General features: G+C 46.8%; 1 protein-coding gene across 1 annotated transcript; it reads right to left on the bottom strand.

Moving 5' to 3' along the window:
* Positions 1–197: 197 nt before the first annotated feature.
* RLN3 (relaxin 3) lies at positions 198–3,390 on the bottom strand. The gene is given in 2 exon segments (NM_001104576.1): positions 198–451; positions 3,201–3,390. Coding segments are annotated over 2 exon segments (429 nt in total). The 3' UTR covers positions 198–212.
* Between the last annotated feature and the right edge of the window lie 7,108 nt (positions 3,391–10,498).

The following is a 10,498-nucleotide window of genomic DNA, read 5'->3' as shown; positions in this document are numbered from 1 at the left end:
GGGACAGGGTCATGATAGGCTGGTCAAAAGGCAGGGTTGGTTAGGTGGTGTCGGGGGACTGTGCCTGAGCCCACAGTGCCTGGACTCTGTGACTTGCAGACGAATGAATGAATATGTGAGGCTCGAAAGACAGGTGCCCAGCCAGACACTGGTTAAGTGGATGGCAGGACTGGGGCATTGGTACTGGTGCCCACAGCTGCCTAGCCCTCGAACTAGCAAAGGCTACTGATTTCACTTTTGCTACACCCCCATTTGCAGCAGCTGCTGGAAAGGCCAGCCAGGACATCTCGGCTGCCCCGAAGAGTCTGGGGGGTTCCTTGCCAGCTGGGTCGCCCCCCATAAAAGGCCTGGGGTGACTTGGTCAGGGCCAGCCACTTGCTGGACCCCATGGCCTCATCCAGCTGGCCTGCCAGACTGTCTCCATCAGCATCTGCCTCCGGGAAGGTATCTCCTGCAAAAGATGAACAGAGTTAGTGCTCAGGGCTCAGCTGCCGCTGCACCCACAGTCCTGGCTCCTGGACGGTCTAGCTCTGATCTTGTGACAACAGTTATAGACATAGTTCACAGACATAGTTCAGAGTTTTGATTCCACCCGGTCCTGGGTTCAAATTCTGGCTCTGCCAGAGTAGGTGGGAGAGTAGCTGGGATTACAGGGGTCTGCCACCAGGCCTGGCTGATTTTTGTATTTTTAGTAGAGACGGGGTTCACCATATTGGCCAGGCTGGTCTCAAACTCCTGGCCTCAAGTGATCTGCCCACCTCAGCCACCCAAAGTGCTGGGATTACGGGAGTGAGCCACTGCACCCAGCCCTGTCATTTATTTTCCCTTACTCTTTATTATTAATTGAGGACCTGGTACATTTGGGAGCTGGGCTGACTGAGCATGAATCCAGCCCCTCCAAGCTGTAATCGTGAGCAAGTAAATTTACTTATTGGAGCCTCAATGTTCTTTTCTGCAAAGTGGAAAAAAATAATTATTCCAACCTTCTCAAGTTTTATAAGGAGTAGAGGAGTTAATATCCATTAAAAAAAAAAAAAAAAACTTAGAACAATGTCTGGGACATGATGAGCACTCAAAAATGATTATTTAGTTCAGGCATGGTGGCTCATACCTGTAATCCCAGAACTTCCAGGAGCCCATGCAGGAGGATCACTAGAACCAGGAGTTCAAGAACAGCCTGGGCAACACAGCACTACCCTGTTTCTACAAATAATAATAAGTTAGACATGGTGGCATAAGTTAGAGATGGTGGCACAAGCCTGTAGTCCCAGCTACTCAGGAGGCTGAGGCAGGAGAATTGCTTGAGCCCAAGAGGTTGAGGCTGCAGTGAGCTGTGATCATACCACTGCACTCTAGCCTGGGCAACAGGGCAAGACCCTGTCTCTAAAATAATAATAATAATTTATTGATCACTTACTGTGTGTCAAACAACGTTTAAGTGCTTTAGCAGGTTAACTTCTTTATTCTTCTGAGTGACAACCAGTTGAGGTGGGTGCAGTTAGCACCCCTATTTTCCAGAGGAGACCACCGAGGCAGGACTCAGTAAAGAATTTGCATGGCCAGGCGCAGTGGCTCATGTCTGTAATCCCAGCACTTTGGGAGGCTGAGGAGGGTGAATCACCTGAGGTCAGGAGTTTGAGACCAGCCTGGCCAACATGGTGAAACCCTGTCTCTACTAAAAATAAAAAGATTAGCGGGGTATGGTGGCACACAGCTGTAATCCCAGCTACTTGGGAGGCTGAGGCACAAGAATCACTTGAACCCAGGAGATGGAGGTTACGGTAAGTCGAGATTGCACCACTGCACTCCAGCCTGGGCAACAGAATGAGACTCTGTCTCAAAAAAAAAAAAAAAAAAAAAAGCCGGGCACAGTGGCTCACGCCTGTAATCCCAGCATTTTGGGAGGCCAAGGCGGGTGGATCATGAGGTCAGGAAATCGAGACCCTCCTGGCTAACATGGTGAAACCCCATCTCTACTAAAAAAAAAATAAAAAAAATTAGCCGGGCGTGGTTGCAGGTGCCTGCAGTCCCAGCTACTCGGGAGGCTGAGGCAGGAGAATGGCCTGAACCCAGGAGGCGGAGTTTGCAGTGAGCGGAGATCATGCCGCTGCACTCCAGCCTGGGCGACAGAGCGAGACTCTGTCTCAAAAACAAACAAACAAACAAAAAGATTAGCATACGAACACACAACTATTACGTTGTAGAGTTACTATCTGAATCCAAGTGGTGTGTCTTCTAGGTCCACGCTCATACCTATCCTCCTTCTCACCAACATGAATATCTATTTCCCAGGCCCCTGCCCCTCATGAAGCTAGGTCTTCTGTTCCCTCCGACTCTCCTGATAGATCCCAGACTGTGCCGCTGCCCTGCTTAGACTCTGCCCTAATCTCTTTTGACTTAATCACACCACTTAATCCTGCAAGGTTCAGGAACTGTGTCTCCCATTTGAAGATAAAGCCACTCAGAGACTCCAATCTCAGCACTTAGGGAGGCTGAAGCAGGAGGATCACTTGAGCCCAGGAGTTCGAGACCAGCCTAGGCAACATAGTGAGACCCTGTTTCTACAAAAAAAAAAAAAAAATTAAAACTAGCCAGGCGTGGTGTCAGTTGCCTGTGGTCTCAACTACTCTGGAGGCTGAGGCGGGAGGATCGCTTGAGCCTGGGAGGTCAAGGCTGCAGTGAGCAGTGATTGGGCCACTGCCTTCAAGCCTGGGCAATGGAGTGAGACCACATCTCAAAAAAAAAGACAGAGACGGGAGGAGAAACCAGCTTGCTGGAGAGAGGTCACGCATTAGGTGACAAAATCTGGCTATGTGTATATCACACCCTTCACATTATCTCCTGGAAAGGGTTGGAAACCACTTTGGTGTTGTCTTTGCCAATGGCGCTCTCCCAGCCCCCACCTCCGGAGCATACAAGCAGCAGCTTTGCTTTGCACAGGACACATAGCAGCTGCTCAGAAAAGAGTAACCTGTGCTCGGACTTCCAGCCACCAGGGATGGCTTGCAACCCCCCATCCCAGCTCTGCAGCTCTGCTAACTCCTGAGCCCTTGTGTCAAGGCTGGGCAGGTGTCCCTGGCTGAATGTGGCAAGGCAAGGACCCTCCTGCTCCAGCAACCTCCTCTCATCTCTGTCCTTAGCTCCTGGGACCCATCCAGCCACCCATTCCCCTCCTACATCCACTCTCTCCCCAGCCTCACCCATAGTCTCGTGGGCCAGGATGTCCGATCGTCTCCACCGGGATCCCCCGCAGGTGAAGATGACTGCTCGGATGAATTCTCGCCCGCAAAGCTTCACTCCGTAAGGCGCTGCCCGGGCTTCAGTCCCCGGCCACAGCTCCCCCGTCAGCACCCACGCCGCCAGGAGCAGCAGCAGCGTGTACCTGGCCATGCTGGACAGAGATGCCTTGGACGTGCGAGTGGGCCAGTGTCTCCGCTGCCTCTTGGCCCCCCATTTATACATCGTGGCTCCCCCACACTCTGCCTGAAGAAAGCTGAGTGCCTCCCTTATCTTCTCCAGCAGAGGGGAGACAGGCACGGCCTCAGCAACCCGACCTTTCTCATGTCCCCAATGAAGTGATAACCTTTCGCTAGGGACAGGGTGACGTGGCCCAGCTCATTGTCATCATCGACAGAAAGGCGAGAAGGTCTCCATCCTGCAGAGACCAGAAATGAATAATCCCAACAGGCAGGGCAAGAGGATGCAACCAGACCCCCACAACGTTAGGGTCCTGGACCTCTTCAAAGATAATAATAACAATGAATGCCCGTGCAGTATGCGCTATGGGGCCAGGCACACTGCTCTAAGCATTTTATTTGTTTATTTATTTATTTATTTATTTTTATTTTATTTTTTGAGATGGAGTCTCGCTCTGTCGCCCAGGCTGGAGTGCAGTGGCGCGATCTCGGCTCACTGCAAGCTCCACCTCCTGGGTTCATGCCACTCTCCTGCCTCAGCCTCCCAAGTAGGTGGGACTACAGGCACCCACCACCACACCCGGCTAATTTTTTGTATTTTTAGTACAGATGGGGTTTCACCGTGTTAGCCAGGATGGTCTCTATCTCCTGACCTCGTGATCCGCCTGCCTCAGCCTCCCAAAGTGTTGGGATTACAGGCGTGAGCCATCACACCTAGCCGAAACCACACTTTTAGGAGCATGGGGTTATCAATTCAGGACTAAGACAATTCCCATATTACAAATGAGGAAACAGAGACACAGAAGGGTGTCCTGAGGCAGCAGATGCCAACATTTTTGACACCAGAAACCGGTTTCATGGAAGACAATTTTTCCATGGATGGAGTGTTGGGGGGATGGTTTCGGGATGATTGAAGTGTATCACGTTTGTTGTTGTTGTTGTTTGTTTGTTTGTTTGTTTTGAGATGAAGTCTTCCTCAGTCACCAGGCTGGAGTGCAATGGTGTAATCTCAGCTCACTGCAACTTCTGCCTCCCAGGTTCAAGCGATTCTCCTGCCTCAGCTTCCTGAGTAGCTGAGACTACAGGCACGCACCACCACACCCAGCTAATTTTTTTTTTTTTTTTTTTCCGGAGACAGAGTCTCGCTCTGTCGCCCAGGATGGAGTGCAGTGGCGCGATCTCCGCTCACTGCAAGCTCTGCCTCCCGGGTTCATGCCATTCTCCTGCCTCAGCCTCCCGAGCAGCTGGGACTACAGGCACCCGCCAACACGCCCGGCCAACATGGAGAAACCCTATCTCTACTAAAAATACAAAAAAAGCCAGGCGTGGTGGCGCATGCCTGTAATCCCAGTTACTCGGGAGTCTGAGGCAGGAGAATCACTTGAACCCAGGAGGCACAGTCTACAGTGAGCCAAGATTGAGCCACTGTGTGCCAGTGTGGGCGACAGAGTGAGACTCTGTCTCAAAAAATAATAATCATAATAATAATCATCAAATAAAAATTATATATATATATACATATTGAGAGGCTGGCAATGGTGGCTCACGCCTGTAATTCCAGAACTTTGAGCACCCAAGGCAGGAGTATCGCTTGAGCCCAAGAGTTCCAGACCAGCCTGGGCAACATGGTAAAACCCCACCTCTACAAATAATTTAAAAATTAGCCGGGTGTGGTGGCACACGTCTGTCGTCCCAGCTACTCAGGAGGCTGGGGTGGGAGCATCACTTTTGCTTAAATGTTCAAGGCTGCCATGAGCTGAGATTGCATCACTGCACTCCAGCCTGTACAACCGAGCAAAACCTTGTCTCAAAAAAAAAAAAAAAAAAATTTGAGGCCAGGCACGGTGGCTCATGCCTGTAATCCCAGCATTTTGGGAGGCCAAGGCAGGCGGATCACTTGAGTTCAGGAGTTTCAGACCAGCCTGTCCACTGTGGTGTAAAATCCAGTCTCTAACAAAAATACAAAAATTAGCCAGGCATGGTAGCACATGACTGTAGTCCCAGCTACTTCGGAAGCTGAGGCAGGAGAATTGCTTGAACCCGGGAGGTGGAGGTTGCAGTGAACCGATATTGCGCCACTGTACTCCAGCCTGGGCGACAGAGACTCTGTTTTCAAAAATTAATAAAATAAAATAAACAATTTTAATACTGTATACATATAATGTTCATAACAGTATTATTCACAAGAGCCAAAAGGTGGAAGCAATCCAAATGTCCACCCACAGATGAAAAAACACAACATGTTCCATCCATACAATAGAACATTATTGAGACATAGAAAGGAAGGAGGCCGGGCACTGTGGCTCACACCTGTAATCCCAGCACTTTGGGAGGCAGAGGCGGGTGGATCACTTGAGGCCAGGAGTTCGAGACCAGTCTGGCCAACACGGTGAAACCCCATCTCTACCAAAAAATACACAAATTAGCCAGGTGTGGTGGCGCATACCTGTAGTCCCAGCTACTCGGGAGGCTGAGGCACGAGAATCGCTTGAACTCAGGAGGCAGATGTTGCAATGACCCGAGATTGCGCCACTGAACTTCGGCCTGGAGGACAGAACAAGACTCTGTCTCAAAAATAAATAAATAAATAAATAAAATAAATAAGAGGAAGCACTGCTCCATGCCATGATGTGGAAGAACCTCGAAAACATAATGCTGAGTGAGAGAAGCCAGGCACAAAAGGTTACATAGTGCATGACTCTACTTATATGAAATGCCCAGACCAGGCAAATCCAGAGACAAAAGGTACATTACTGGTTGCCAGGGGCTGGGGAGATAGGGAACGGGGAGCCACTGCTTACTGGGTATGAAACTTCTTAGGAGTGATGAAAATGTTTTGGCACTAGAGATGACGGTTGCACAACACCGTGAATGTACTAAATGCTATTGAATTGTGCAATTTAACATGTTTGATTCTATGTTATGTCAATTTCTTTTCTTTTTTTTTTTTTTGTTTTTTTTTGTTTTCAAGATGGAGTCTCACTCTGTCACCCAGGCTGGCGTGCAGTGGTACAATCTATCTCGGCTCACTACAACCTCCGCCTCCCAGGTTCAGTCGCTGCTCCCGCCTCAGCCTCGCGAGTAGCTGGGATTACAGGCATCTGCTACCATGCCTGGCTAAATTTTGCATTTTTAGTAGAGATGGGGTTTCACCATGTTGGCCAGGCTGGTCTCTAACTCCTGACCTCAAGTGATCCACCCGCCTCAGCCTCCCAAAGTGCTGGGATTACAAGTATGAACCACTGTGCCCGGTCTTTTCTTTTTTAAAGAGATGAGGGCTGGGCGTGGTGGCTCACGCCTGTAATCCTAGCACTTTGGGAGGCTGAGGCAGGCGGATCACAAGGTCAGAAGATCGAGACCATCCTGGCTAACATGGTGAAACCCCGTCTCTACTAAAAATACAAAAAACGTAGCCGGGCACGATGGCGGGCGCCTGTAGTCCCAGCTACTTGGGAGGCTGAGGCAGGAGAATGGCGTGAACCCGGGAGGCGGAGCTTGCAGTGAGCGGAGATCGTGCCACTGCACTCCAGCCTGGGCGACAGAGCGAGACTCTGTCTCAAACAAAAAAAAAAAAAGAAGAGACATGAGGCCTCACTACGTTGCCCAGGCTGATCTGGAACTCCTGAACTCAAGTGATCCTCCCCCTTTGGCCTCCCAAAGTGCTGGAACTACAGGTGTGAGCCACCAGCCACAGCTATGTTAATGTTAATTTCACCTCGACTTTAAAACACAGCAAAAACAAGGGCTCTGGTAAGTGGGGTGAGCCTGGCTTCAAAATCCACCTCTGCCTCTTTCCTGCTGTGTGACCTTGGCCAAGTCACTTAACCTCTCTGTGGCTTGGTTTCCTCACTTGCAAAATGGGAAAGATTTAATAAGTGAGTCAAATTTTTACAACAATCTCCAGCATGAAGTAAGTGCTGTTTAAATGTTATTTCTACTGGACACATTCCCTTTGGATTAGAACTTCATCTCTTTGTCCTTTTCTCTGTCACAAACTCCTGGCCCCAGTTGCCTGCTGTGGATGTCATGGGCCAAGGACAACATTCTGGAGGCAGAGGTCACCTCTGATTGTACTGCTTCTAAAGGGCTGATGAATAATACTCTCTTCCCCTCTGCCTCTTCTCCAGGAACCTCCTGTAGGGAGGTACCCTCTTGCCCTTCTCTCCTGCGCCCCCAGTGCCTGGCCTGGGGACTGGGGAGAATAAGCATTCAGGAAATATCTGCTGCTTGCCTGCCTGACTTAACTGATGGGCCTCAAACCAGAAGTCTTTTGTTTTTTTTTGACACAGGGTCTCACTCTGTCGCTCAGACTGGAGTGCAACAGAGTGATCTCGGCTCACCGCAGCCTCTGTCTCTAGGGTTCAAGATATTCATGTGCCTCAGCCTCCCGAGTAGCTAGGATTGCAGGTGTGGGTCACCCTATCTGGTTAATTTTTGTATTTTTAGTAGAGACGGGATTTTGCTATGTTGGCCAGGCTGGCCTCGAACTCTTGACCTCAAGTGATCTGCCCACCTCAGCCTCCCAAAGTGCTGGCGTGAGCCGCTGCACCCAGCCCAGAAGCCTCTTTGGTGTCTCACATAGAATCAGAGTTTTGGGGGCAACATAGCTAGGTTCAAATCTCTGTTTCTGTGTGTCCTTGGGTAAGACCCCATACCTCTCTGAGTTCACTGTGAAGATGGAGATGATAAGTATACCTGCTTCACAAGGCTCTGGGGACTTTGGTGAAATTCTACAGAGTCGTAAGCATTCTGTACAGCACTCAGTCGGTGTAGTGTGTAAATGGTGATCTGCAGAAATCTATGTCCACATCCTAAACACCAGGATCTATAAATGTGATCTTACTAGAAAAATGTCTTTGAAGTCAAGCGCGGTGGCTCACACCTGTAATCCCAGCACTTTAGGAGGCTGAGGCGGGTGGATCACCAGGTCAGGATATCGAGACCATCCTGGCTAACGCGGCAAAAACCCATCTCTACTAAAAATACAAAAAAAACTAGCCGGGTGTGGTGGCGGGCGCCTGTGGTCCCAGCTACTCTGGAGGCTGAGGCAGGAGAATGGCGTGAACCCGGGAGGCGGAGCTTGCAGTGAGTGGAGATGCGCCACTGCACTCCAGCCTGGGCGACAGAGTGAGACTCCGTCTCAAAAAAAAAAAAGAGTTGAAGTGAAGACACAGATGAAAGAGGAAACTTCATATGAAGACAGAGGCAGAAATTGGGTTAATGCCATTGAGGAAGCCAAGGAAGGCCTGGAGCCCCCAGAAGCTGGAAGAGGCAAGGAGAGATCCTCGCTAGAGCCCTCAGAGGGGGAGCGACCCTGTGACACCTGTGTTTCAGACTCCTGACCTCCAGAACTGCGAGGGAATAAATGATCATTGGTGTAAGCCACCTGGTTTGTGGACATTGGTTACAGCAGCTGCAGTGAAATGAATATAGTCAGAACGGCAAATGGCATCTGCTAGGAATATGGGTGTCATGATGATTTTGTGCACTATAAAAATGCAACCCAATTTTACCAATTCTAAATAAAGCCCCTATTTCCAAATTATATATATATATATATATATTTATAAATTTATAAAATTATTGGCCAGGCGCAGTGGCTCAAGTCTGTAATCCCAGCACTTTGGGAGGCCGAGACGGGCAGATCACGAGGTCAGGAGATCGAGACCATCCTGGCTATACGGTGAAACCCCATCTTTACTAAAAATACAAAAAACTAGTCGGGCGAAGTGGCGGGCGCCTGTAGTCCCAGCTACTCGGGAGGCTGAGGCAGGAGAATGGCATAAACCCGGGAGGCGGAGCTTGCAGTGAGCTGAGATCCGGCCACTGCACTCCAGCCTGGGCGACAGAGCGAGACTCCGTCTCAAAAAAAAATAATAATAAAGAAAAATAAAATTATTATAATATATATTTATAAATTATAATATAATGTATTATATTATATTAAGATGAGCTCATCCTGGATTATCTGGGTAGGCCCTAAATCCAATTATGGGTGTCCTTTTAAAAAAGCAAGCTTCGGGCCGGGCGCGGTGGCTCAAGCCTGTAATCCCAGCACTTTGGGAGGCCGAGACGGGTGGATCACGAGGTCAGGAGATCGAGACCATCCTGGCTAACACGGTGAAACCCCATCTCTACTAAAAAATACAAAAAAATAGCCGGGCGAGGTGGCGGGCGCCTGTAGTCCCAGCTACTCAGGAGGCTGAGGCAGGAGAATGGCGTAAACCCGGGAGGTGGAGCTTGCAGTGAGCTGAGATCCGGCCACTGCACCCCAGCCTGGGCGACAAAGCAAGACTCCGTCTCAAAAAAAAAAAAAAAAAAAAAAAAGCAAGCTTCGAAGACACAGACTGTATATATATGTAATATATATAATATATTATATAATTACATGTCAGATATATAATATACTATATATAATAAATTATAAATATAAATTATATATAATTTATAATAAATTAGAATATATAATTTATTACATATTATATACAGTTTATATAATATAGTATATATACTATAGTATATATTTTATATTATATATAATTTTATATTATGTATTAGAAATAATTTGATATTATATTATAGATAATATATTATATATAATTATATATTATATTATATTATATATTTATATATTATATCCTATATTGTACTATATTATATTATATATTATAATGTATTATAATATGCAATATAAATGTTATATAATGTATAATATAGCTATATATTTCTTGACTATCTCTGGGGATATGTTAAAAAACAAAAAATATATATGTAATATATACATTATATATTATGTTACATATATAAAATATAAATATATAGCATAATGTAACATAATTTTAGACTATATTATTATATTTATATAATATAAACATAGCACATATAAATATAGCCTAGGACATAATATAACATTTTTATACTATATTAATATATTGTATACAGATGTATATGTATGTGTAAATTAATTAATATATTTTATATTAATAGAATATGATTAACATAACATATTAATATAATATAAATTAATATATATTTTATATATAAATATATATTATATATTATATATAGTTTATCTATTTATA

The sequence above is a fragment of the Macaca mulatta genome, chromosome 19, assembly GCF_049350105.2.
Source record: "Macaca mulatta isolate MMU2019108-1 chromosome 19, T2T-MMU8v2.0, whole genome shotgun sequence".
In the NCBI taxonomy this organism is placed as follows: domain Eukaryota; kingdom Metazoa; phylum Chordata; class Mammalia; order Primates; family Cercopithecidae; genus Macaca; species Macaca mulatta.
The sequence above is the reverse complement of the archived record's forward strand: the minus strand, read 5'-3'. Positions and strand labels throughout refer to the sequence as shown.